At 56.0% G+C, this 27,459-nt stretch overlaps 2 protein-coding genes across 5 annotated transcripts in view; one reads left to right on the top strand and one right to left on the bottom strand.

Moving 5' to 3' along the window:
- Positions 1-306: 306 nt before the first annotated feature.
- FAAP20 (FA core complex associated protein 20) lies at positions 307-5,079 on the top strand. Of its 2 annotated transcripts, XM_040264144.1 has the most exons (6): positions 307-395; positions 659-794; positions 884-1,191; positions 4,067-4,135; positions 4,308-4,359; positions 4,482-5,079. In XM_040264144.1, the coding sequence occupies exons 1-6, from the start codon at positions 343-345 to the stop codon at positions 4,674-4,676; spliced, it is 813 nt and encodes a 270-aa protein (XP_040120078.1). In that variant the 5' UTR covers positions 307-342; the 3' UTR covers positions 4,677-5,079. The 2 variants fall into 2 exon arrangements, with proteins under 2 accessions (XP_040120078.1, XP_040120079.1); XM_040264145.1 differs by having other exon boundaries at positions 4,067-4,359.
- A 1,269-nt stretch (positions 5,080-6,348) lies between these two features.
- The window catches only part of PRKCZ (protein kinase C zeta), a 100,259-nt gene continuing 79,148 nt past the window's right edge, over positions 6,349-27,459 (bottom strand). For 2 of the 3 annotated variants that reach the window (XM_040264093.1, XM_040264094.1), the window contains 11 exons: positions 26,101-26,153; positions 24,893-25,081; positions 21,727-21,824; positions 14,253-14,339; positions 12,742-12,877; positions 12,477-12,564; positions 11,268-11,387; positions 10,187-10,266; positions 9,747-9,836; positions 7,328-7,443; positions 6,709-7,092 (listed from right to left, as the gene is read on the bottom strand). In XM_040264093.1, the coding sequence (XP_040120027.1) occupies positions 7,005-7,092; positions 7,328-7,443; positions 9,747-9,836; positions 10,187-10,266; positions 11,268-11,387; positions 12,477-12,564; positions 12,742-12,877; positions 14,253-14,339; positions 21,727-21,824; positions 24,893-25,081; positions 26,101-26,153 (1,145 nt within the window). In that variant the 3' untranslated portion in view covers positions 6,709-7,004. Of the gene's footprint in view, positions 7,093-7,327; positions 7,444-9,746; positions 9,837-10,186; positions 10,267-11,267; positions 11,388-12,476; positions 12,565-12,741; positions 12,878-14,252; positions 14,340-21,726; positions 21,825-24,892; positions 25,082-26,100; positions 26,154-27,459 lie in introns of all 3 variants that reach the window. The other variant, XM_040264096.1, reaches the window with a different exon arrangement.

The raw sequence follows: 27,459 nt of genomic DNA, 5'->3' as shown, positions 1-27,459 counted from the left end.
TCAGGGCAAGGCAGCCTCGCGACCTCAGTCCTGCCTCCAGGGAGCAACCCTGACCTCCGTCTCCCTCCCTCCGATACTGCCACAAGAGGGAGGTCACCCCATGGTCTGGGGGTCGAGTCCAGCGCCCAGATGGGAGTGATTTCGGGTCCACACAGCTCTCCGGGCGGTGCTGGGGCATTGAGGACGGGGCCCTAGGCCCGCTCTTGCCTGGGCGGGGCTGCCCAGGGCGGGCGACTCGGGGGGTGTGTGTCTTGTTGTGGGCGGGGTCTGTGCCGGGGGCGGGGCCTGGCGCGCCAGCAGCTCATTTCCGCCGGACGCGGGGCGTCTGGACTGATAGAGGCTATGCGGAGGTCGCGGCTGAGTCTGGGCCGCCGGAGGCCGCCCTCGGGGGCCCGGTGAGGTTGGAGGCTGAGGGCAGCGGGGGGCGGGGGGCGGGAAGCGTCCCGGGTAGGGCCTAGTGTCCCCCGCCCAGCGGTAGCCGGGTGTCACGCCCCCACGTGCTCCCTGGAACTCGCCTCGATCCCGCCCCGCCAGCCCTCCTCCCGCCCCACTGCCGAGCTGCACCCCTCGTCTCTCCCTGCTGAGTCCTTCCTGTTCCCCGAGGTCCCCGCTCCCCGCTTCCCCTGTGCTGTGATTATGCCCACCCTCGCCGCCCCAGGCCTCCGAGCAATACCGCCGGGTCCCTCCCGGATGGCGGCGAGTGCACGAAGCTGTGGACTGAGTTGCTGCGCACCGCGAGCGCAGACCTGAACGAGGACGGCGAGCTGCCGCCGCTGCCCGCGTTCCCCGGCCAGGTGCGTGTGAAGTGATCCCCGCGTGACCCCGGGTCTCCAGCTGGGCCGGGGCGGGCAGGCGGGCGTGGTCCGACGACTCCTTTTTGCAGGAGCCCAGGCGCAGTCCTGAGCGCCCGCCCCTGGAAAGATTCACCGTGGGAACCGAGACCTTTTTCTGGACCCCCTTACCGCCGCCCCCGCCGGGGCGAGGCGAGGACTCGAGCGGCTCCGACCTTGTGCTCAGCGTGGTCCGGGGGCACACGGGGTCCCCCCAACAATATGCAGCACCCGAGCTCCGCGGAACCCCCAGCGCCAAGGAGCAGCCGTCAGAGGAGCAGCCCTCCCAGCGACAGCCGTCAGTGGACGGTGCGACGACCCTGCAGAGCTGTCCCATGTGCCAAGTCGACTTCGTCCCCGGGTGAGTGGCCCCCTGGGCCTCCCTCTCCTCCACTGCCACCCCCGTGGCCCCTGCCCTGTTTGGAAACCACAGGCAATTTCTGAAGCCTAGGGTGTGTTAAGTTACTCAGTCGTGTCCAACTCTTTGCGACCCCATGGACTGTAGCCTACGAGGCTCCTCCGTCCATGGGATTTTCCAGGCAAGAATACTGGAGTGGGTTGCCATTTCCTTCTCCAAGCGATCTTCCCAACCCAGGGCTAGGGTACCTTAACTCAACTTTGGCTTTTTAAAGTGAAATCTCATGCATAGAAAGTTGGCAAAGTGCAGAAGCGGTGCTGATCAGCTGGAGGGCACAGGGCCGGGGGTCTGAAGGTCCCTCTGCAGGTACACTGGCCTGAGACCCTGATGACAGGCTGCAGCCTCCCAGACATACCCTCTACGGTGGGAGGGCAGGGAGGCTCTAGCTCTATTGGGGTCCACACTGACACTCGCTGGTGAGACTGCCTCCAGGGCGAGTCTGGGCTGTGGGTCACAGAGCAGTTTTTTGTTATGGTCCCTCCGACAACCTTCCCCATGGGTGGACTGCGGGTTTTAAAAATGAAGACTCTGTTTCAGTGTCTAGAGATGCCTTTTTTTGTTTTAGAAATCTGACATATATGCATTTTTTAAAGTAAGGTGATGGAATTTGACTTTGCTAAGTCCCACCTGTCCAGCTTTTGAGCCACGTGTTACATAGCTAAGGACACAGGCGAGGGGGTCGTGGGGGTCAGGACAGCAGGAAGGAGCTTGGTCGGATGTAGGGGATAGACGGCAGGTTTTGGTAGCTGGTCTTACTCTGTGGCCTGTGGCCTGGAGCCTGTGTTGAATTACATGCCTTGTCCCTGGTTTTATGGAAACAAAACCAGCCCTAGGGGTGAAGGGAATGGCAGCTGATGACAAAAAGTTATCACAACAGTTACCAAAATGTGCAGCACAGACTGCAGAGGGGAGAAAAAACACGGTCTGCATTCAGATATCCAGGCTCCTCCAGTGGTGATGTTTCACAGGAACCAAGCCTTTGAGAGCTTGGACAGTTCAGTGTGCAGGGAGCGAGGGGGTGGCTGTTCCCAGGAGGACCTGTGGTGAAGCCCCCTAGTAGGCACAGGTCTGGCGTGGCAGGAGGGCAGGTGTGGCGGCTTCGCTGAGATGCCTGTGCTCTGGAGAATTTGTAAAACGTCCTCAGACCCAGCGTTTCACCGAACACACCTCTTACCCCATATTGAGGCTCTTGGATGGTTGTGGGCTGAAGACACCAGCTCCCTTGCCAGTCCTGAGGAAGCCATGAACACTTTTGAAAATACTAGGTCCCCTTGATTCATACCGGTTGAGAGAAACCCAGGGACAGAAATATCATCGGAAGCCCTGGAGGGAAATTCATTTTCTTGGCAGAAGATGCCCTTGAAGCTTCCTGACACTGTCAGGGCACCTCAGCCCTGCCTCTCTGTTGTAGGAGCAGCTTTTGTTTTTGGATTGCTTGCTTTTCTAAGCAGTCTAAGAAGGGAGTTTCTAAGACTTTGGAAGGATGTTGGAAAGAACATTCCAGTCTGAGCTCTTTTGAGCAGTCAGATTAAGGCTTGGCAGAGTGCCTCAGCGTAGGTGTTGATGCGGGCGGTCCAGGTCTCTGTGTGTCTGGAGTGCTTACACGTTCTTCCCTTTGATTAAGGATAGTGTGCCCTGGCCAGGCCCCACCCCAAGGCTGCAGAGTAACTTGGGGACCCCCCTTCCCTGGGGACAGGCCAGGGCACGAGGGAGCAGAAATGAGTCTTGTGTCTAGAAACACGTTTGCTTTCAGGATTCTGGGCAATGCTTGTGACCAGAGAGGGAAGCCCTGCCACCCTCTGAGCAGCGGAGGGGTGGGGGTGGGGGGTGGGAGGTGGCTACTGGTCTGCAGGAAGCACGGGCAGCCTGGGTGCTTTGGGCAACCTAGTGCTTCCAGGTCACTCAGAACCGGTGGTTCTCCGAGCTTCCTCTCTGACACCGAGGGCTGTCACATGGTGGATTCCACAGACTACATGGGAACACCCCTCCAGGTCCCAGTACCACAAGCTCCAGGGTGGTCAGGAAGACTGGCTCCACCTGCCACTTGACATGAAGTTGGGTCCCTGCATTTGCACGAGACCCAGGTCGGCCCATGGGGTCTCATTGGCCCTTAGGCCCCTTGCACTGCTGGGTGTCCTGGAAGGTCTGGGCCATCAGTCCATGCAGCAGACTTTGGGCTCGAGTGGGATCCATCTCAGAGCTCTCGTTGAGGGGGTTCTGAGGAAACCCGACAGTGCTCCCCACTGAGGGATAGCACAGGCAGTGCCCAGACCCTCATGGACCATCGCCTCCCCAGCAGGGCTGAGTCTGGCCCGAGGTGCATACCCACCCTCATAGTGACTGCTCTCAGAGGTGCCACCCTTCACGCTGTCTTTTCCCAGTGGTTGTCAGAGGAGGGAAGGGTCACCCGGGGCACGTGTGGAGGCAGAAACACCCAGAGAGTTTGTCTGATTGATGAGATAGAGCTTCTGCTTGAGAGGGGGTGGGGAAGACCCCGCCCTCCACCTCGGGCCGATTCTGCTGAGCCCACCTACACCCTTCACCCGTAGGTGGGTTCTCAGGGTTTTTCAGACACAGGGTCCCGGCCCTCAGATGCAGGCACTTGAGGAGTCTGGTGCACTGGGGACCTTGGACCCAGGAACAGGGTCTGGAAAGGCCCTTTCTCACTGGGGGGACTCCTGCTCCCTGTTCTGCCAGCCGAGGGCACCATCCTGGGTTTTTCTGTATCATCTCCCAGGAGGGGTGTGAAAGGGCAAAACACATACTCTGGCTGGGTGCCCTTCCCCGCCCATGACCCTCCCCTCTCCTCTGCTCACAGGCTGGCGCAGCTGGACATCGACAGCCACCTGGCCCAGTGCCTGGCAGACAGTACGGATGACATAGAGTGGTGAGCAGCCCGGCCAGTGCCTCTCCCACCCTGGCTGGGCTACCTCCTCTCTGCTGCATATTAAAGTCCCCAAAAGCTGCATATTAAAGCACGTCGGCATGAAACGCTCATGTCCTCTCTTTGTGTTGATACCGAAACATTGAGTCCTTTTTCCTTTTCTGCTGATGCTGAGCGGTGTGATGACTGAGGTGGATAGGGGCACCCAGCAGACGGACCAACCCCAGGTGGGTGACAGGGACAGTGTCACCAGCAGTGCGAGTATTTGAACTCAGGGTGGCTTGGGAATGGATGCTTTGCTGACTCCGTGAACTTGACTCAGGCTTCACGACCATGTTTGAATCCCCAGGTGAACCTGTTCCTGCAGCTGCAGGGAGGCAGAGCAGCCCCTGGAATTTGTGGAGAGGGATCAGGTCCGCCTGCTGACGTCCTGTGTGAGCTTTGTCTTGGAGGCCCTGTGCAGGGGGTCTTCTCTCCTGTGTTGTCAGTCCATAGGTTCTGGAAGAGCCTCATCTTCAGCTCAGCCATGGCTGCAAAAGTCTAAGGTTACCGTCCAGAAGTCAGTATTTTCAAGAAAGGCTTCAGGCAAGCCATGAAAAGACATGGGGGAAAACTCCGTGCACACGGTACAGTGAAAGGCTACAAGCTGAGCAATTCCAACTCTAGGCTGTTCTGGAAAAGGCAGAACGCATGGAGACAGCGAAAAAATCAGCAGTTATCAGGGATTAGTGGGGAGAGCGTATAAACAGGCATGAGCACAGAGGACTTTTAGGGCAGAGAAACACTTTATGACTTGATGTGTCAGTGCAGCCTCTCATTTGCAACAAGTGCATTCCCTGGGGATGTGAAGGCGGGGGCTGGGGAGAAGGGGTCTCTGTCTTCCTCCCCACCAGAAATGGAAGTGAGGGACCTAAAACTGCTCTGAAAAATAAAACTTGTTTTTAAAAGCATCTTCAGAAGCCTTTGTTCCTGGAAACACCTACTTTTAATGAAAATGACGACAGCAAGCGTTGTCACTAAAGTCTTTAATAACGTGCAAGACTTGAGCAGCCGTGGCCCTGGTGGGCATGCCCTCTGCAAAAGGAAGGCCAAGGCCATGGCCCACCACTCACTGTACAAAACCACAGAACGTGTCTCCTGCTTCACAGTCCTGAAGGCACCCATTTCCAAGAACCGTATCAGAGGACACGCCGTGTTGTGACTGGAGCCGCTGGACCCACCTGGGCACATCCTTCGCCTTCTAAGTTTATAAAAGCATGGGACCATGTACAAAATCACCCTGGCTGGGAGCCCAGGTTACACACAGGTCTGTACACCAGCAACCACACTGGCAACTGGGAGGCTGTATCTGGCACCACCGCAGCGTTGACATCAATGCCGTAAGTGTGAACAAATCTGCAGCCCCTGTACTGTCTGAGCAGAGGTGTCACTGTCCCTGAGGCACCACATGACCCCATTGTGGGCACACTGGGGTCTCCCCAGGTGACTGCATAGCCCTCCTGATGATGTCACCACAGAGTTACCACACCCACCAGGCCCAGGCAGCCCTGAGTCTGGCCCAGGGTCCCTCACTTCCATTTTTGGGGGGGTGGGGAGGTGCAAGTCTCCACATTCTAGAGGTGCTGCTCTGCCATTGGGGCCTGGCTGGGGTGCCCAGGGAGTCTGGGGGCACCCAGGGAGGCTGGTGTGTCTGTGCAGGGTCAGGCCAAGCCAGCAGCTTCTTTATTTTCAACTGTTATCTGCCCCAGGCCACTGCCACACTGGGAGAAGGGAGGCCCAAGGGTGCATGGCAATGTGGGACCCACACCCACAAAGGACATCCAGGGACCACTGTCCTGAGGGTGCACAAGGCCTTCCTCCCCACTCTGCCTGGCCCGAGCCACACTTGACAATATCAGGGACTTAAAAAATCCACGTGATTTACCTCTTTCTAAAAAACCTTGGGTTCAGCTTTTTACCTAAGAAGGAGGGTGGCCCAGGCTCATGGGAAGGAGGGGGTGAGCCCCACCAGGAGGTGCAGCCTTCTGAATGTTCTCAATTTTATTCCTTTACTTTAAGGCTAGGGCCCATCATACACATACCCTTTTAAAATGTCTAATTCTGAGCATGATTATTCCTGATAAAAATACTCTCCAAAAATCTGATACATAACACAAGACATAATGTAGGCACTGCTTAGTGTTTCCAGAAATATATTTTGTGCAGATTTCTTTTTCAACTTTGTGGGGTTTTTTTTTTTTTTTTTTTGGTTTGCGGGTGCTTTGGTGAGCCTTGTTTTAGAACCTCTATGACCCAATTTTCCTGGTCAGTCTAAGGCCCGGGTTGGGACCGATGGAGCCCACCTGGTGAAGGTGTGACCTGGGCATCAGACCACAGGAACTGCTGACATGCTCGGTATGAAAATACTTGTTAAATGTTAACAACAGGAACTTACCAGGATTTAGAAAATGTTCCGAATTTGTATAAATTCTCCACTGCGCAGGCACTTACACTCCGGCCGTGCCTCCTCCGCGTGGGCCGCGCCTGCGACTCTGGGCAGGTGCCCCCCGCGGAAAAAAGGCATCAGAGGGAAGCGCCAGCATCAGAGGGACACTTTATTCCTCGGGACATTACAGGCCAACTCCCGGTGGAGCAGGTCAGTTCTGCTTCTGTGGAAAGTGTGCACCTTCGAAGTTGGGGGCAGTTTCTCCCTCAGACGGTCACCACGGCCACCGCGGCGCAGGCGCGAGAAGTAAGTTCCTCTGGGCCTGAGGCCCATGGGCTGCAGGGGGAGGCTGTTCTGCCCTGGGCACCCGCCCACGCCCGGCCCCGCATGCATGCGCAGGGGTCAGGGCCAGGGCCGTCCACGCATCCACGATGAGAGCGCGGCGCCTCACACGGACTCCTCAGTGGACAGCAGCAGTGGGTTGATGTACTCGAACCCTTCAAACTCCGACTGGTCGATCCTCTTGATTACGTCCCTGTGGTGCGGGACAGAGCAGGCTCGGTGGGCGTGTTCAAGACCCGGCCCTGTTCCCCCCTCCCCCGGGCGCCCCCCGCCCCCGCCGGCAGCTAAGGACGCCCCCCACCCCTGCATGGGATTCCTCCTCCCAGCAGTTCAGGACGCCCTGCCTCCACCTGGGACTCTTCCTCCCCGCCCCTGCAGCTTGACTGACCCTGTAGCTCGACCCCGCCCCACCGTAGTGCAGGCCTTACTCATCGTCAGGGGTCAGCTGCACCGGCTCGCTGGTGAACTGCGTATCGAAGTTGTCCAGGCCATAGTCGTCCGTGATCTGCGGCTGGAAGGGCGGGAGGGCCTGCTTCTTCCCCAGCTGCAGGAAGATATACAGTCAGAGCCACTTGTGCCGACTCAGTGCTTTGCAAACTCAAACCACAGAATCAAACAGAAGAAATGGTGCTTAAGTATATACGCCTCGTTTGATGGCCAATTGTTTTTCTCTAAAGTGTAGGAGAAATTTCCGCCAAAGCCAGAAAAACTATACTGGAGCTGAAAAGTGCTGGCAGCACAGGCCATGAGAAGCATACCCCACGCCATCGAGGGCCTGCAACCCTGCTCCTTAAACCAATGGAGGCTGGCTTAGGGAGCTTTAATCTTGGAACCCCGGTGGTAAGAGAGCTGGGGCTTGGTAGGGATACCTGTGTTCCACTGGGACCCCGCCTCCCGAGACGCCTTAAATGGCCATTTCTAGTGTTCCTAGACTAGTATTCCTAACTAGTATTCCTAATCCCAAAGGGATGCACTTGTCATCTTGGGGGTTGAGACATGGTGGTGTCTGGAGAGGGTAGAGTCACATGGAGGAGGTGGAGCAACTCAAGAGTGGCTCCAATCACTAAGGGGGTGGGGGGGATGGGCCCCCAGGGTCACACACTCTTTACCTCCTCTCCCCTCCCTCCACCAGTCTGCTGCACACAGGTGCTGGGCCAGGAGTGCTCCTCAGACCTCAGAGAGAGCCACACTGAGGCATGGGGTCCCTGCCCAGAGGGACCATCCCTGTCACAATGGAAGCTGGAGCCAGAGGATAGCCAGCCCTCTAGCTGAACCACTGTGCTCTCAGTGGATGACCCCGGCCTTTCAGGATTGGCTGCTGCCTTCCCTTGGAGGGTGCTGAGTGAGCCAGCCTGGAAACTCCCGCCTGGGTGAGGCCTCCATGTGACCGGGTTGGAGACGTGGAATTGTCCCAAGGCCCCGTGTAGGGAGAGAGCTCCAGCCAAGTCAGAAATAAGCCTCCAGTCCACCTCAGCTCATACCCTGTCTTTGCACTGTGGGGCCAGGGCCCTTAGGAACACCACTTGTGGCAACAAAAGCAAACTGGGCCCGGAAAGTTGAAACAGGTCCGATAACTTTGGGGGATTTGGGAAGCTGAACACACAGGTTCTGCTAACGAAGTTGGTGCAGAAAGTGAGAGTGTCACAGAGATGAATCCCTCAGTCACGCCCGGTAGTGTCAAGGCTGCGGCCAGCACTCCCAGGCCACCTGGAGAGGCACGCCTATCTCTATCACCCAGGGGATGCAGGTGCAGGTGCCCACACGCCCATGTGCATGCTGCTATCCCAGGGCCCCGGGAGCTGGTGGGCATTGCTACACCCTGGACACTCTTCTGGGGACATAAGGCCTTCCCTTCTCCCCCAGCTTTCTGTCAGGCAAGTTTCCATATTCTTGTTAGCATGAAATATATTCAGATAAAAAGGGGAAAAAGGAACATTTCTCTTGTACTATTTTCCCTACTTTAGGTCTTGGGCTGCTTTAAAAAGATTTAAATAACAAGTCAGAACAGACCATGAGGAAAATGCAGCCAGGTGCTGGCCTGGGGTCTTCCAAGGCCACCCCCCATCCCTAACCTAAGAGCCTCATGGCTGCTCAGCACCTGCCCCCACCCCCCGGGAATGTCACACACAGTGTCACCTCCTCTTCTCTCAGTGACAAGCAGTGAACTGGAATGGTGCTGCCTTAGGGCAACATCCCAGAGTCCCGCCACTTAGCCCTGAGGTGTGATGGGAAAGAGGAGGTAGTCTGAAGGAGGTGATGGGTGGAGGTTGGGAGGGGCAGAGCTGTGTCACCGCCCTGAGGCAGGAGTGGGCCTAGCAGCAAGGGACTCCTAAAGGCCCAGTGGAGGAGGCGGCTGCTGGCAGGGCCAAGGCAGGAAACGGGACTGTCCGGGATGTGGGCAGCTCAGACCCAGGTAGCAGCACTGGGGGTGGGAGAAGGCCCAGACCCAGAAGGTTGACTCCCCAGGACTGGGTGGGTCAAGGGCCACTGTAGGGGGAAGAGCCACAGCACACCTGGGTGTCTAGTTGGGACTAGCTAGATGGTTAAGTGAAGCATCTGTGAGCTGACTCAGGGCATGGACATGGAGCTCAATCAATGGGTGTATGGCTGTGCTCATCCATGCAAACACATCCCCACAGGATACCCAGCACAGCATGAATTGGACGCCCCAGCAAGGCTGCTCTCAGGACCTTCAGGAAGCACTGCCTCCAGGGCCTTGTCACAGCCCACCTCCTTGTTCTCAATCAGTGTTTCCCAATGCACCCCCATTTCCACCCATCCTGCCCCCTGGAGGTCCCTCCCCCTCCACCCCCCGCAGAGGTGGGTATCAGGTTCCAACCACTTTACCAGGTCCCAGTCTATACTGCGGAAGAAGGCATGAGACTTGATATCGGAAAATCCAGTCTGCGGCCGGCAGCCAAGCCTCTCCTTGGGGTCCTGGGGGGTCAGAGTTCAAATGAGGACAAGTCAGCACAGAGCAGGGCAGCCCTATTTAGTAGCGGGTCTTAAACAGCATCAACAAACCATCCATGGCCGGCCCCCCACCCAGGTGAAACTGATTCCTCCCAGCGGGTTAAGCTCCTTCAGGAAATGCCTCTTCGGCATAGTTTCTCCTCATTATCTTTTGTCAAGTGTGAATAAGCGCCACAGGACCACCAAGGAAGGAAGCAGAGTCACACCCACGTCCAGCACTGAACTAGCAGACCAGGTGGTAAAGCCTCAACCCCAGTAGCTGAGGAAGGGCTGCGGCCATGGCCACTGGGGTGCCAAGGGGGCCACAAGCGTACCTTGTTTAAAAATCCTTTCAACACGTGGGAGGCCTTGACGGACAGGAACCGGGGAATCCGGATGGGCTTCTCCAGGATGACTGCAGGATCGGAGGAGAGAGTCGTTCCTTCTGCTGCCCCTCCTCCAGCTCCCCCTCCTCACCCCCAGCCTGTCAGCTCTTCCCAGCAGCCTGCAGGGCACTGGGAACCTTTTCTGGGCAGGAAGGTCATGGCAGTCATGGTGGCCTGGGCCTCTTCCTGCACCCCAGCACGGTCTCCAGGCCTCAGAGGCCCTGGTGCCCACTATCAGGCATGCTCATGATCAGGGATGAACCAATGGCAGCTCAGCTGGTCCTGTGTCCCCACGTCCACAGGAGCAAGACAACACTGTGGGACACCTTCCCCACGTCCACAGGCACAGGCGGGCACTGTGGGACAGCCTCCCCACGTCCACAGGCACAAGAAGGCACTGTGGGACAGCCTCCCCACATCAACAGGCACAGGCGGGCACCGTGGGACAGCCTCCCCACGTCCACAGGCACAAGAGGGCACCGTGGGACAGCCTCCCCACGTCCACAGGCGCAGGAGGGCACCGTGGGACAGCCTCCCCACGTCCACAGGCGCAGGAGGGCACCGTGGGACAGCCTCCCCACGTCCACAGGTGCAGGAAGGCACCGTAGGACAGCCTCCCAATGTCCACAGGCGCAGGAGGGCACCGTGGGGACAGTCTCCCTATGTCCACAGGTGCAAGAGAGCACTGTGGGGACAGCCTCGGCCAGTATCCTGGAGGCAGTCAGTTCTGTTCCAGGGGCCCAGATGGCAAGGAGCTGAGGCTGAGCACAGCCCCCGCCGGGACTCAGGTGCACACTGGAGGTGGGGAGAAGGGGGCCTGGGCCAAATCAGGACAGATTTTTTCCTGTGGATGTGAAAGAGCAGTATCCCCCTGCCCACCATACTTTGCTCCCTGAGAGCCATTAGTGGACAGGTGGCCCCACCTAGTCTGTGGCAGCCACAGCAACCAATCAGGATACTCTTTCACCCCCACTTCTAAAAGGGGAAAACCCACAGGGCATGGAGGGAACGGGACATATGGCCCACGCACCTTGGAAAAGGTAGTCTTCAGTGTTCATGTCGGGGTTGTCAGTGATGATGTCGAAGGGGGAGCGGCCTGCCATCATCTCGAACATCAGCACACCCAGCGCCCACCAGTCCACGCTGAACCCTGAGGGAGAGCCAGGCTGGTCAGGCCAGGACTCTCCATTTGTGCTATCCAGTCACAGGGCAACAGCTGTGACCTGGACCTGGACCACAGCTGAGGCTGGGTGTCCCCAGCATCTCCCAGGTGGCCTGGCCTCCACTCTGTCCATTGTCCTGGAGGTTGCAAAGCTGTCTTCATGTCAAGGAAGCCCAGGGACAGCCAGCCACGCCCAAAGTCCAAAGGTGTGCAGCTCTGTCACACAGAGGACCCCCATCCTGGGAGGGCTATAGACTCTGCTCTGGACCACGGCTGCTGTCCATCCTCCTTGTTTGGTTACTAAGTGACTTCAATCGTACTGGCCTCCTGGGTGCCCAGGGATCTGAGGGGGACAGAACCTGCCCACCCTGCTACCCTCCAATTTCAATGGCAAAGAAAATATGTGGAAATATTTGAAAGAGTATTTGTGATGGGAAAACAGCAGAACCCAAAAATGCAGGGGGTGTGCACATACAGACATATATGTACATATGTTCTAATCTCATTTTCATTTCACATCCAGATAGAGTGTGGACGCACTCCAGTGTCACAGGGGCTGTGGGTGGTTCTGGTGGGTTTGGGGAACCCACACTTATGGGCAGCACCAGTGGCTTGGGACCTCTGCTTGGGGCCTGTCTTTGCATTGTGTTCTCCTTCCCAAGCCTTTCAGGCTCCTTGACCAGAGGGATCTTGTCCAGTGACCTCCCCAGGGGACACTCAGGTGGACACATGGGACAACAGCTGGGACTGAGGCCAGGTGATGACCTGGGGCTGGATGAAGTAAGGGTGTGTGTTTTAGTGCAATTTAGTCAGGAAACCCTCTTCCTGGCAGCTGGGTCAGCTCCCCAGAGACCCTGGTTAGGACCCTGGCAGGGTTAGCCCCACCAGGACTGCCTCCTTCCCTCTCTGCTCCATCAGAGTCTCCGGCAGAGGCAGCTCCCAGGGCTCAGGGTGTCCTGGTCCACTCCCGCCTCAGATCCAAGTCCCTGGGCAAAGGAGGGTCCCAGGGCTCAGGGTGTCTGGGTGTCCTGGTCCACTCCAGACTCAGAGCCGAGTGCCTGTCCCACCCGTGCTTACCATACTCTTCTCCCCGCAGGATTTCGGGGGCGATGTAGTTCGGGGTTCCACAGAAAGTGCTTGTTGTATCACCGGGGCCCAGACCTTCCTGTGAGGACAAAGCCAATTACCAGAAGGGAGGGCATGCCCAGATACGCCCCCACTAGTGGGAGGACTGTGGTCATGTGGAGGTGCTGGAGACCAGGCATGGGTGAGACGGTGTGGGTGCCAGGCTGGCCACGACCCTGGGAGGCGGGCGGGCGGGAGCAGTGGGCGGGATGCTCACCTTGCACATGCCATAGTCTGTCAGCTTGATGTGGCCGTCGGCGTCAAGGAGGACATTGTCCAGCTTCAGGTCCCGGTAGATAATACCTCTCTCATGTAGGAAGTTGAGTGCGATACAAATCTCAGCAGCATAGAACCTGGGGAAGGGGCAACACCTGTCATCAGCAGAGAGAACCCAACCAGGAACCTGGACAGGAGGACGCAAGACGTTGGAATTCTCCACTGATGAACTCATGGGCCAATAGGACTGGGCAAGACACATGTGGGCCCACAGGACTGGGAAAGACAGGCAGCATCCGCATGGTCAGGGAGACACAACCCAAACCTACTGTGAGACACCACCTCACACCTACCAAGACAGCCACTAAACAACGGGGCCCCCATCCCCTTGAACAGAAAATGCCAAGTGCTGGCAAGGATGTGGAGAAACTGCAGCCCTCATGCACTGCTGGTTGGGATGTAAAATGGTGCAGCTGCTGTGGAAAATAGCTTGGAAGGTCGTCAAAACATTAAAAATAGAATTATCATGTGACCCAGCAATTCCACTTCTGTGAATAACTTGAAATAATTGAAAACAGGGGCTCAAATGGGTATTTGTACCCCCTTGTTCACAGCAGTACTATTCACAGTAGCTAAATCACGGAAGCAACCCAAGTGTTCATCGAAAGATGAGGATAAAGTGTGGTCCATTCCTGTGATAGAATAGGATCCAGCCTTGAAAAGGGAGGAGGTGCCGACACTGACACCTGCTCCAACGTGGATGGACCTTAGGCCATGACACGGAGTGAAATAAACCAGATGCAGGACGATGCATCCTACGTGATTCCACTTCTCTGAGGTCCCTGGAGGCGTCAGAGTCACAGAGACAAAGTAGGGGTGTGTGGGTTGCGGGAGGGGATGTGGAACGGGTGTTTTATGGGGACAGAGCTTCGGTACAGGAAGAGGAAAAAGTCCTGGTGATGAAAGTACTGGAGACCAAAGTCCTGGAGATGGTGGTAGGCATGGCTGCACAGCAATGTGAATGTGCCCGATGCCACTGACTGTGCACTTAAAAATGGTTGAGGTGGAAATTCTATGTTATGCAAATTTGTCACAATTAAAAAAGGAGAACATGAGCATATGGGGTTCTTGATTTATTACTTGCCTCTCCCCAAAAAGGACCTATGGTGACTCACAGTGCCACATGGAATTATTAAGTGAGGAAATGAGGAAAAGGGAAAAAAGTATGGGAAAACAGGAAAGAGATGTGTATGGGGTGGAAATAAATGCCCCACCCACCTGTGAGGTCGAGGCTGTGGGGGGGTGGGTGTAGTGGGGCGGGGGCAATGTGGTCAGTGTCCCTGAGAATCATTTAATAACAAAGATCATCCTGCGGAGGCCAGATGGCATCACTGTGTATACTGTGCGCCGAGGGTCGGGACCAAGGCCAGGGCACTCCCAGGACCCTCCAGGCTGTGGCCTGCCCCCCCATGCCCCTCCCCCCACCCCCATGCCTGCCCCAGCTGCACCCACCTGGCGTGCTCCTCTGGCAGCTTCCTTTGCCTCTGCATGTGGAACATGAGGTCGCCCCCGTTGACGTACTCAATGACCAGGAACAACCTGCAGGACACACAGGCTGGGGTCACCCTTGTCCTGAGAGGCCCAGGCAGGCAGCAACCAGGCCATCCAACTCTGGGGTTAGTGGCAGGAGCCCCTCAGCTCTGATCCTGATGAAATAAAACTTGAGAGAGAAACTCTCGTCCACCACTCATGTCATTCAACACAGTTATTTACTCTCTCAATGATGCCTTTAGAGGGCTTCCCTGGTGGCTCAGATGGTAAAGAATCCACCTCCAATGTGGGAGACCTGGGTTCGATCCCTGGGTTGGGAAGATCCCCTGGAGAAGGGAACTGTTACCCACTCTAGTATTCTGACCTGGAGAATTCCATGGACAGAAACGCCTGGCAAGCTACAGTCCATGGGGCTGCAAAGAGTCAGACACAACTGAGTGACTTTCACTTTTCACTTTCAATGATGCCTGGCCTGCCTTTGGGGTAAAAATGTAAAAATAAGGCAGGGCCGGTGGCCAGGGGCTCACTGGGGCTGGGAGGGCGCTATGTGGCTGGTTGCTGTGGAAGGCCTCCCCAGGGAGCAGAGGCCTGGATGCTGCATAGGGAGAGGTGGAGGAGGGCAGAGCTGAGGGACTACCCTGCAAGTAAAGGGGCCCGGCTCAGCTGGAGAAGCCAGAAGGGCAGGTGCACCAGCTGGGGGATGCCAGTGACCTTCTGGCCACTGTCTGGGTGGACCTGGGGCAGGGAGATGGGCAGGCTGAAGGAGAGGAGGTGCTCAGCCTCCTGGTGTGGCTGGCCTGGAGGGCCTGAGGCAGAGCCCACAAAACGGCCAGTGGGGTAGGCAGTCAGGAGGGGAAAGGCTCGGTGGAACCATGGGAGGGTCCTGTGCACCCCTCCCATGGGACCCACACCAAGCTGCATGCAGGTCCCGAGGAAGAGGGTTGAACATGCTGACTTGGCCACTGGGAATCTGCAAAGCTACCAGCCTCCCAGAGGAGGGTGGGGTTGCTGGCTGGAGGGGCCTGTGATTGACAGGGCTCTAGGAGGGTGAGACAGCAGGGTTGGGGTGCTGGTGGGAGGGCCCTGTGATTGACAGGCCTCTAGGAGGGTGGGGGTGCTGGTGGGAGAGGCCTGTGATTGACAGGCCCATCTTCTGGAGGCAGGCAGGGCTCTTCAGGTCCCCAAACAATTTACCTTGTGGTTTCTTTCCTTGATAGGATCCTCCTCACATTTAATAAGGTTCTATTTTCAAAATTAAATTCACACATGATTTCCCTGAAATGCCCTGCTGAGGCCAGCCTGTGGATTTTTAGGTCAACAGTTCCTCTGGGTATGGAGGGGGTGGCTTTCAGAGAGTTGAGAACACAGAAGAAGCCCCTCTGAGCACTGGCAGCCCGTCTGCATCACTGGTGCGATGATGGTGATGCCCCACACGTGGAGCATGTGAACAAGCTACAGACTGCCCACCAAGCCTCTGATCACATATTTACACGAGAAACAGTTCCTAAACGCACACAGCAGACATGGAGACTGAGGGCTGAGTACTGGGGGAGCAGCCAGAGCTTTCCATGTGGTCCTGCAGGGCGGTACAGCTCTCATGCTTGGAGAGGGCCCAGTGACCCTGACCGTGACACTGGGCGGTCTGCACTGTAGCTGTTTTACTCACATATTTGCCTGTGGCTGCTTTCACGCTATAACAGAGGTGAGAGACGGAAAAGGCTTGCCGATGTGGCACAAACAGGACAAGGATGGGTGCACAGCCCCCACAGACCTTCGCGCGCTGTTCCAACATGTGTGCACAATGAACCCTGGCAGCCACCCTGGGGGAAGGTGCTCAAGCCCTGGGGAGAGGCCCAAGGCCTTGCCACTAAAAAACAAGAGCATTTATTCAGAACGCTGTGACTTCAAACAACAGAACGAAATTTGCCACAGTGATCAGGGATGGTGCTGCCCTAGGAGACGTGTGCACCCTACGTGGATATTCCCCAGGGAACGGACAGTGGCCGCCCACATGGACAGAAAGAAGTGCCATCTTGGCACTGGAGACAGGCACCAACATGAGGCCTCGGGGAGCAGAAGAGATGTTTAAAAACCGAGAAAAATAGCAGCAATGGTGGCTTGCTTTCTGGATCCGGAGGAAAGCCTATAACAGGGGTTTCAACAGAAGCCATGTGACTGGAGTGAACATGGAGGCACACTTGGCTGGTTTGTGACTGCCACCTGGGGCCCCGGGTCTCAGGTAAGTCGCTGATCAAGGAATTCATTTAATCTGCAACACTGATCAGCTATAACAACAGAGTAGAGTGGTTATTTTTATTTTTTTGGCCATGCCATGTGGCACATGGGTTCCCAGTTCCCTGATATTTTTTCCTTCTACAGATAAACATTAACACTACTTTTGACATTTAAAACAAAATGTATATTGCAGTCTAGTTGACTTACGATGTTGTCTTAGTTTAGGTGTACTACCTTCAACATTTCTTTGGAGCAAACCCCTCAAGAGCCACCAGGGGCTGATTCACTCCGATGATGACGCTTCAAGTGACTAAGATAAGCTGGCTGCTGTGACAAACACCCCAATGTCCATGGCCGAGCACAGCCAAGGGCCCGTCTCCGGGCTCCACATCTGGCTCTGCCCATGAGCCCCAGATTGCATAGCTTGGTTGGCACATGTGTGATGCCAGGACAGGAAAGAAGCCTCCCTCAGGGCTGAGACAGCAGGTCACATTTCCTTAGTACTTAACTAAATGTGCAGAATATAATAAAAACTCGCAAAACAGGATTAATCAAGAGCTGAAGACAGACAGGGGCGTAAACACCACAGTCCACTCCTGGGCCAGAGACCAGGGCAGGAGCCAGGCTGCAGAGAGGGGCCAGAGATGTTACCCACCTGACCCCTCACCCAGGATAAACCTGGAATGCTGGCCACTCTGAGGGTTGAGGGTGCCAGGGGGCAGGAGGGGACCACCTGAGACACTTTCCTCATCCCAGGGCCAAGTCAGGCCAGCCTCCCTGCCCTATGGGGTAGATCACCAGCCTCACTCAGAGGGGAGCCAGATGACACGGGACAGTGCTGAGATCAAGAGTAATGCCACCAGCATCTGACCGCAACCACTGCCCAACCCGTGTCTGTCGATAAGGCTTTCCTGGAACACTGCCTGCATCTGTCTGCACCCCAGTGAGTAGTTGTCATAGAGACCATGTGGCCCTCAAAGGTGGTGATACTACTATCTGGTCTTCTGAGAAAAAGTGCTGACCCCCGGTATTAAAAAATAACAAGAACACAGTTCCCACAACTTTCACAAAAGTCAGGTGCTGTTCTAAGCACACCTGTGTATGAAACTTAACCCAACAACTGCACGGTAAGTTCTAGAAGTTTCCTTATTTTAGACAGGGACATTGAGATGCTGGGAGGTCACATATTTTTCCCAGGACCACAGCTACTGTCTATGAGATCTGATACTGGGCAGTTTGGAGGAATCCAGAACCCACACCTGGAGCCCCACTTCCAGTTATAGACCCCCCAATCACAGGGTGGCCACCCCCGTCCCCTTGGAGCTAGAGGACAGAAGAAAGGAACAGAGGAATCAGACAAGGGCCCAGGCTTCTGATAATGAAGGACAGACAAGAAAGGAGGTCAAAAGCCAAAGGGGCATCTCAGGATGGACCAGCCTTGTTCCCAAAGAAAACACAGATCAGAAACGCTAGGCAATCCCTGGACCCATGTGGTCAGAACCTGGTCCCTGACTCAGAAGGATGCTCACATGATCCTGCTTGCTCACTGTGAGCAAGCAGACCAGACAGAGACTGCGGCTCAGGGACAGACGCTGACAGGAAATTGATGACACCAGCCCAGAGAAACTTCCCCCTGGATGAGAGGACTAACAAGACCCCACCTCCCCATAAAGGATGTGTGCCCAACACACCACCCAACACATGTCCGAGTTCCAGGGCGAGTGCGCCTGGGCTGAGTCCAGCTCAAATGCAGATGCTCTCACATGTGAAGGACACCTGGAACGTGAACTGCACGTTCACAGGAGACATGCCTGATGATGAAATCAGGCAAAGTAGGAGAGACCAAAACAGCGAAGCAGCTGCAGGAGGACACTGAGGATATCACTACCTAGAAAATGTGAAAAGTACAGCGAGCAAAACTGGGCAGCAGGAAAGCCACCTTCTGAAACTCCCTTCTCCCCACGTGTGCCCTCATGCTGAGATTTTAGCCCATGGGGTCGGGGCTGCACGTGGACCATTTCAGGGGACCTGCATGGAGAACAGAGGCTGACGTGGCTCCGCCCACACCCACTGTCACTCAGCACCCAGCTTTCTATTCTGGGTTTAAATTATGACAGGAACAAATGCTCTACCTTTTGAAAGTACTATGATTCATGCTCCTAGGGAGGGGGCACCTGCCCTCTCAAGGTCAAAGCTGATTCCTGTCGGGTTCACAGCCTCTTGTGCAGGTTCTTGCATCGTGGCCACTGGTGTGTCCCATGAGCACTTCCGCCAACTCCAGGGCCCCCAGGAACCAGTTCTTCCCAAACCCCATCAGGAGTAGGTGATCAGGCTGGACCCTGGGTCCGCTCACTGCAGACCCACCTGCTCCCCTTCTGGTAATTGCTCATAAGAAGCTGGGCCTTATTCACCGGGTTTTGTGGCTGGGAGCCCACGGGCACAGCTCAGCTTGAGCAGGCGTCCACTGTTTGGCAGCACTGCAAGGACTCAGTGGGCCCCTGGCCCCACGGCAGGTGCTCAGAGGCGACAACTCATAAGGAACCTGGAGGAGGTGGTGCAGCAGCTGGCAGGTGTCCCAGCCACATCCCCACAGCCGTCCTGAATGCCACAGGCCTCGCTGCCCCCTGCAGTGTCCACTCTGGGCTGCGTGGGGGTCCTGGTGGCTGCACTTGTCAGATGCTTTCTGACTCGGTGGGTTCTATGTCAACAACGCCATCCACAGACTTGCAAAGGAGGTCTGCCTGGTGCAGACCCCTCCTGGCCCCCCAGCCAGCTCTACACTGGGCATCTGTCCATCCCAAGGTCCCCGTCAGCCAACACATGCGGGACCTGGAACTCCTGTGGGCATGTCATGACCTCTTACTATTTTCTCATTAATCAGAGAGTCAAGTGAACTCTGACACACGCTCACTGTGCCTCTTTACGGAGAACATGGCTGCAATTACAGAATCATCTTTTAACACTGTGACTGCCCATGAGGTGTCAGGATCAACCAACTGCTCGGAGCATGCCTGGCCCAGTTCTTAGGGAGTTCATACTGAGGGGCTGGGTCCAAGCAGGCACCGAGAAACAGCCTGGGAAAGACACTTGCCCCAACCATCCAGGTTTCAGGTGCTTCTAGAGGTTACTGCCGGGTTCTGTAATGCTGGGCTTCCCTGGTGGCTCAGAGGGTAAAGCATCTGCCCGCAATGCGGGACATCTGGGTTCGATCCCTGGGTCGGGAAGATCCCCTGGAGAAGGAAATGGCAACCCACTCCAGTATTCTTGCCTGGAGAATCCCATGGACAGAAGAGCCTGGTAGGCTACAGTCCACAGGGTCGCAAAGAGTTGGGCACGACTGAGCGATGTCACTTTCACTTTCTGTAATGTCAGAGGCAAGGAAACTAGACACAGACGATAGCTGCTCCAGGGTGCCTCCTGGCTGTGGTGCTGAGGGCTCCATACGAGTCTTCTCACAGCGGTCTGCAAAGGCGGTATCATGTGCGCCTGTATTGCGGGGATCACACAGGGGTGATCCTAACTTTAATGCACCTGGGAGCATGTGAACCGGAGGGCTGCCAGGGCATGAGCTCGGAGGGCGCTGTGCTCCCAGCAACAAAGCTGGAAGTGAGGCTGAAATATCTCACCCCCGTCTGTCCACACTCTTCATGTTCCATGTAGTAAAATTAACAGAACATCACAGTGAAACCCATTTTAGAATCCATATAGGAGAGTGAAGTCAGGAGCACACCCTCTCTAGGTCTGTCCCATATCCCAAGACCGGTCAGGGCCAAACAGAGGCGTGGAAAGCACACCGGACACAAGTGCTAGGCTCTCCATGCACCCTGGGTTGGGGAAGAAGAGGTGGACAGACTGGGGTGGAGCCTGGTCTCAGGGCCTCATCCACACACCTAGGAGCCTGGATGTTTCCCAGAAGCAACTGGGAAAGTGGTCAGAAGTTTCAGATCCGTGTTTTCAAACATGGCTCAGTTTCTGCATGGGGGTAGTGACAACCTGGTGCCCCAGGGACTGGATGCCCCGAGAGGCTGTGGCCAGGATTCAAGGGGAGGAAACGGAGGCAGCTGAGACCCTCTCAGGAGGCAGAATCACTGAGCTTGGGGACAGGGCTGGGGGACAACTGCAGACCTGGGGAAAGGCCAGTTCTGTGGGAACAGGGGGGTGGAGATGGAGGAGGTGAGGGGGCACACGGGGGCGGGGGTGACTCACTGCTCATTCACAGGGGACCCTGAGCAGAGACAGTGAGCACAGTGGGGCTGAGACTGCCCTGCTGCACGCCGACTCCAGTGGAGTCACCGGCTCCCTGCGTTGATGCAAACCCTCCCCAAACGGTGAGCTTGCCTCACGTGATCACGCTGCAGAAACACCGCATATGCCCTGGACACCTGCTGCTTACTGGGAGCCTGGGATTTGGCATGTGTTAGGTAGAGGTGCCTACATGACTCACCCCAGTAAACCCCAGGTTTCACGATTCCTTCCAGAGGAATTCAAGGAGTCCCGTGGGACCCCATGCGGAGGGACTCCGGCCAGTGCATGCTCGGGTTCCTCCCAACTTTACCTCAAGCATCTTTGCCTTTTGCCAATTTTGCTTTATACCCTTTCCCAGAAGGAAGGAAGTCTCAGCCTTGAATTCGACAATGTGTTAAGTCCTGCGAGTTCTCTTAAGTCACTGAACCTGGGGGCGGGCCCTGAGGATTCTGACCCAGAACACAGTAATTTTTCAAATAAAACAAATTGTGTAAGTTCAAGTCATCTGGCCAAGAAAATTCCAAATTGAGATTATGCTGACTATCATAGACCAGTAGTTCCAACCATTTTAAAGCAGAAATCTAACATATACAAAGCTTTTAAGTGAAGCTCCTGGTGTTTATTACTTTATTCCACTATCAGTGAGACCCACAAGTACAAAGACAGACCTCCCACTCACAGGGACATACCAGCACCCAATCCCACACTTGTATCCCATGCAGTGGGATGTTCTCAATAGATATTTTGTAAATAGAATCAAAGAATTTAGCTTCATTTGTATGAAATTCAAGTCATATGATACCAGCTGAGAACAAAGTTAAGTGATGAACCAAAAAGCCCCCACACTTGCAAACGGGAGGGCCCCGCAGATGAGAGCGGAAACCTCATGCCAACTCAGCCTCTCCGCAGTTCAGACTAGAGAGCAGCAGAATCCCAGAAACACCCCTTATCTTACCGACTTGTTGTCTGGAAGCAGGAGTGTAAGCCGACCAGGAAAGGGTTGCTGGATGCCTGCTCAAACACGTGCTTCTCTGTCTGTACCCAGTCAATATCCTGAAATAGAAGCCAGGGAGTGTGAATACTTCACAGACATCCTGGGGAAGGGGAGGCAAGAGAGGAACTCTGTCAACTCTGCTTGAGGGGAGACAATGCAGAGAGGAAAGAAAACGCCCACTAAGACATTCTCCATCCCCACCACTGTCCCCGTTACCATCTGCCACCTTCACTGTCGTCACCATTATCGTCACCACCACCACCGTCATCACCATCATCCTCACCATCACTACCATCAACACTATCACCATCACCATCCTCACCATCACTATCAACACCGTCCTCACCATTATCACCATCGCTATCGTCAACACTGTCCTGACCATCACCATCTCCACCACCACCATCATCTCCACCATCACCATCACTACCACCACCATCATCATCACCACCTTGACCACCATCTCCATCCCCGCCATCATCACTATCATCTCCATTACCTTTACCATCATCACCACCACAATGACCATCTCTATTACCATCAGGATCACGACTCATCAGCTATCACCATTTCTACCAAAGCATCACTAAAGCCACCATCACCAGCTGTGAGTTGGCCTCATGTGTTGCCCATGGTGCCGTGGAAGGTTTGTATTGTCATCTCCACTTAAGACGGGAGGAACAGAGAGTGGAGGATTCCCCACACCCCACACTCATCTCCCAAGCACCAGCTCCCACAATAGGACTGTCTCCCTCACAGTCCACACTGAAACCTGGAGAAAAGTCAGCTTGACAGTCCTAGCTTTGGTTTCATTCCAACACGAGAAAGAAGAGCTGCGTGAGGCCCAGGCCCCCAAATTCCCTAAGTTAAACCCCTTCTTTCAGGGAAAGTGAGAGGGAATGATATGTGTTCAGAGTAGCCTGCCTTCCCCCAAGGTATTTGGGAAAAATTAGCGAACTCTCAGTGAGCACACATTTGGAGGGCCAAAGATCGTCTGGGTTCCTCATCCTAGGCTGGGTCCTGATCCCTCTGACCTCCAACCCCCGAAGAGATGCTCTGGGAGGAATGGCTTCATCTGACCAGCTCTACCCACCCCAGTTCTGCTTGCTCGTGTGATGGCCACCTGGCATCTCCACTCAGAGTCTCAAGTGCAGAGCCAGCCTTAAACACAGCCCTCAACTGTCCCTGTCTGTTCTCTAAAGCGCCTGGCCACCCAGGTGCTCAGGAAGGAAACCTCAGTGGGTACACGATACCTCCTCCCCCACATGGAGGCCAAACCCCCTCCCCCGCCCTCCACCGTCTGCCTTCCTCCCGCCTGCTCACTCCCCAGGCTGTTGTAACAAAATGCCACAGAGTGCTGGGCTTTAACACTCCAGATTGCATCCTCTCCTTGTTTTGAGGCAGAAGCCTGAGCTCAGGTGTGGGCAGGGCCACGCTCTCTCCCAGGTCCCCAAGGAAGGTCCTTCCTTCACCTCCAGGGGTCTCTGGCTCCTCTCTACCTCCCTCTTAACAGCTTCACTGTGTTTTTCCTTCTTTCTGTCTGAAATTTTTCCCTGCCTTTCTCTAAAAGGACACTTTGTCCCTGGATTTAGGGCCCTTCCAGATAATCTAGAATGACCATCCCAGGATCTGTAATCACTTCTCGCCAAATAAGGTCCTGCTCACAGGTTCTGGGGATCAGATGTGGGCCACCCCTCAGTCCACTGACCAGGGCCTAGGCCTGGGGCCACAGGATGGCAGAGTCTCACAAATGCACACAGCTGGCCCATCTGTCAGCTCCTAGTGTCTCATTCTCCTGAGACCACCTCAAAGTCCAGGCTCCAGCCCTGGCCCTGGCTATGTGATGATGCCAGGATCAACCACAGCAGTAACCCTCCCTGGAGACCTCTCCTCTCAGCATTCTAGAAACTGCCCCACTCCCAAAGACACCATCAACCCTCCAGCCAGTCATGCACTGGGTGGGGACTTGGAATCACCTTGCAGGGCTGTGACCAGCAGTGAAGACGCCAGCTGAGCCCCACACCTCCCCGGGGCTCCGCTTCCTCAGCTGAAAGGCAGGGTTGCACCAGCTCAGTTGTGAGCTTAGCACCAGGGGCTGGCGGCCAGCTGGGCAGTGTGTACACTGCACAAACGCACTTGCTGGGAGGGCAGGCGGGGACTTGGTGGAGCCCTGGCTCTGCCCTCTGAGTTGCAAGCCTGGACAGCCCTGCCGTGGCCCCCACTCCACGTGTATCAAGTCATCTTACAGTGACACCATCGTTGCTCCCTCTGAAGTCACTCTCTGCTTCTAAGGGACATAACCCCCATTCAGGGGTCAAAGAATAGATCAAAAGTACACAGAGCCAAGAAGCCCATGAAAAGGTGCTGAAAGCCTGTCAAAGCCACTAAACACCCGCTAGGACAGCCATAATCAAAAAATAGAACACAGCCAGTATTGGCAAGAATGGGCAGAAGTGGGACCCTCGTGCATTGCTGGTGGGAACGTAAAACGACACCGGGGAAGACGGTTCAGTTGTTCCTCAGAGTGAAACATAAAAAGACCCTACGACCTGGCAGTCCCCTCCCGGGTGAACACCCAGAGGAGTAAAAACAGGGACTCAGACAGCTGCACAGACGTTCACCGCACCCGGAAATGGAGACAAGCCACATGCTTATCAGGGATGGACACACATGCCAAATGGGGCCTGTCCGTAAAACAGAACACAACTGAGGCCTAGAAAAGATGGAGGAGGTGCCGCGCCTCAATACACTTGGATGGACCGTGAGAACAAGATGCTCCATCAGAGAAGCCAGACACAGAAGGTCCCACAGTGCATGGTTCCATTTACATGCAGAGTCCAGAACAGGCAAATGCACACAGACAGAAGTGGCCGGGCGGTTGTGGGGCTGGAAGAGACTGGGGAGAGACTGCTCACGGGGAGGAAATGTCGTGGGCTGGGCGGTAGTGATGGTTACCCAATACCATGAATGCGCTAAAAGTCACTAAACTGCACACTGGAAAGCGGTAAAAGCGCCCATTTTGTTCTGTGCACTTACGTGCACGCAGAGGAGCAGACAGGGAGGCCTGGCATGCTGCAGGCCATGTGTCCCAGAGCTGGACAACAACGGGGAACAGAGGCAGTCTCACCTCGTCGTCATGGACCAGCTCCTTCTTTACCACCTTCATGGCGTAGACCTGGTCGTTCTTCTTCAGCCGTACCAGCAGGACCTTGGCGTAGCTCCCGCGCCCGATGACCCTGATCAGGTCGAAGTCCTGCAGCCCGAGCCCCTGAGATATCTTGATCCCGTCCATCCCGTCGATGACTGGCTTGAGGTCCTGATGGGGGTGGACAAGATGGGAGGAAGCAGGAGGGGACTCATCATCCACGGCCTCCCCACCCAAAAGCAGACCCCTAGAGCTCCTGATGGAAGGAGCAGAGATCCAGGAGCCATCACCAGTCAGGTGGCCCCTCTGTGAGCCAGGAGGGATGCTCAGGGCCAGCCTGCCCTGACTGCCGAGGAGGTGACCATGGGCTCACACACCCCAGGGCCATTGGTGCTGGGATCAGAGGCTTACCTGGCCCTCCCCGGGGGGCACAAAGCGCAACCTGCTAATGCCTCGGGAGATCTGCCACAGCAAGCTTCACTAGAAGCGACCAACGACGGCAGGGAGAGGCCACATGCGCCCCTCCTGAGGACTCTCTCTGAAGAGGATTCTGTGCTGGAGGAAAGGTAACTGAGCGCTCCTGACTCATTTCCAGACACAGATGACCAGGGAGAAAGAGCTCAAGTCCAGAGGGGACAAGGACCTTGGGAAAGGTGTGGCCTCCCCAGGTGCTGCGAGGAGGTTCCGTGGATAGAAGCTCCAGCTGGAATGCCCTCGCACGGGACCAAACTTCTCAGAGCCTCATTTATCACCCAGAGTCAAACTGTGATGTTATGGTTAGTAATACAAAGTCCCTACTTGTTCCAGGGCCCCATTCCTGGCATGGAGCTCCTAACCCCAGGGGGTTCCGGGTGCAGAGAGCCAGCAAAATGTTCCTTTGTCATGTTAACGATGCGCCTGACGGGAAGCCTCTAGGTCACCTGAGGGTGCAGCTGGTTGCCAGGGGAACCAGTCCTGGGATTAGAGGACCAGTCCCACCTCCTGTTTGGTAATTGCCTCTGTGCTAAATGTCTCTTAAGACTTCTCAGACCTGTGACCCCAACGCCTTGATGTATGCAACCCCCGGTGCCCACCAGGCCGCGTCTCCCCAGACACTCCTAGTTCACCTTTGAGTTCCCACAGTGGCCCCAGAAACAAGCTGACGGACCTCTATAACAGACACAGACACCGACGAGCCATTTCCTACTCACCTCAGAATCATCTTTAATGTTGTCATGTTTCCGGGTTGAAGAAATATAAGCAACTGGGGAAGAGGAAGAAAAAGCGGGGTGGGGTCGGGGGTCACAGGCATCGTCAGGGATGTGGCCCAAGACCCAGGGACCCCCACGACCTCTGCCCCTCTGTGGACATGCAGTGCCGGGCCAGGCAAGGCCACCTGCTGCTCAGGGGGAAGGCCTGGAGCAGCTGCTTCTGCCTCAACTAGAGAGGCAGGAGAACAGTTTCCAGAGCCTAGCCCCATCAGCCGACTCTCAGCTTCTGGGGCCGAGGCCTGGGAATCTGCATTTGTGACAACTTTCCCTCATGGTTCTTCTAGAAGTGAGTGGGCAGAAGGGTTTGATGTCGAGCTTTCCAGTCTCTATTCTCAAGGTGTGCAGATGGGTGGGTAGACAGGTGGGCAGGTGGATGGATCGTGGGTGGATGTTGTGTGGATGGTGGGGGTGGGTGGAGAGTGGGTAGATATGTGTAGATGGTGGGTGGGTGGGTGAATGGTGGATGTGTGTGGATGATGGGGGTGGGTGGTGGGTGGAGCGTGTGTGGATGGTGGGTGGGTGGATGTATGTGGATGGTGGGTGGGTGGGTGAATGGTGGATGTGTGTGGATGGTGGGGGTGGGTGGTGGGTGGATGTGTGTGGGTGGTGGGGGTGGGTGGTGGGTGGATGTGTGTGGATGGTGGGTGGATGGGTATGTGTGGATGGGTGGTGGGTGGATGTGTGTGGATGGTGGGTGGGTGGATGTGTGTGGATGGTGGGGGTGAGTGGCAGGTGGACGTGTGTGGACGGTGGGCGTGGGTGGAGAGTGAGTGGACGTGTGCGGTGGGTGGACGGGTGTGGATGGTGGATGGTTGGTGGGGGTGGATGGTTGGTGGGGGTGGATGGTGGGTGGGTGGATGTATGAATGGTGGGGGTGGGTGGCGGGGGGATGTGTGTGGATGGTAGGCGGGTGGGTGATGGGGTGGATGTGGGTGGTCAGGTGGGTGGATGTGTGTGGATGGTGGGGGTGGATGGTAGGTGGGTGGGTAGTGGGTGGGTGGGTGTGTGTGGATGGTGGGCGGACGTGTGTGGATGGTGGGCGTGGGTGGTGGGTGGACGTGTGTGGTGGGTGGACGTGTGTGGATGGTGGATGGTTGGTGGGTGTGGGTAGTGGGTGGGTGTGTGTGGACGGTGGGGGTGGGTGGAGAGTGAGTGGATGTGTATGGATGGTGGGCGTGGGTGGTGGGTGGATGTGTGTGGATGGTGGATGGTTGGTGGGGGTGGATGGTGGGTGGGTGGAGGGTGGACATGTGTGGACGGTGGGCGTGGGTGGAGAGTGAGTGGACGTGTATGGATGGT

This window comes from Oryx dammah, unplaced genomic scaffold, assembly GCF_014754425.2.
Source record: "Oryx dammah isolate SB20612 unplaced genomic scaffold, SCBI_Odam_1.1 HiC_scaffold_21, whole genome shotgun sequence".
Lineage (NCBI taxonomy): Eukaryota > Metazoa > Chordata > Mammalia > Artiodactyla > Bovidae > Oryx > Oryx dammah.
Note: the sequence above shows the minus strand (reverse complement) of the source record. Positions and strands in the feature narration are given on the sequence as shown.

Coding starts and splice junctions, on each gene's coding strand:
- FAAP20 (XM_040264144.1), top strand. CDS start 343: ATGCGGAGGTCGCGGCTGAGTCTGGGCCGCCGGAGGCCGCCCTCGGGG. Junction 396..658: donor AGGCCGCCCTCGGGGGCCCG/GTGAGGTTGGAG, acceptor TCGCCGCCCCAG/GCCTCCGAGCAATACCGCCG. Junction 4,360..4,481: donor AGCAGACGGACCAACCCCAG/GTGGGTGACAGG, acceptor TTGAATCCCCAG/GTGAACCTGTTCCTGCAGCT.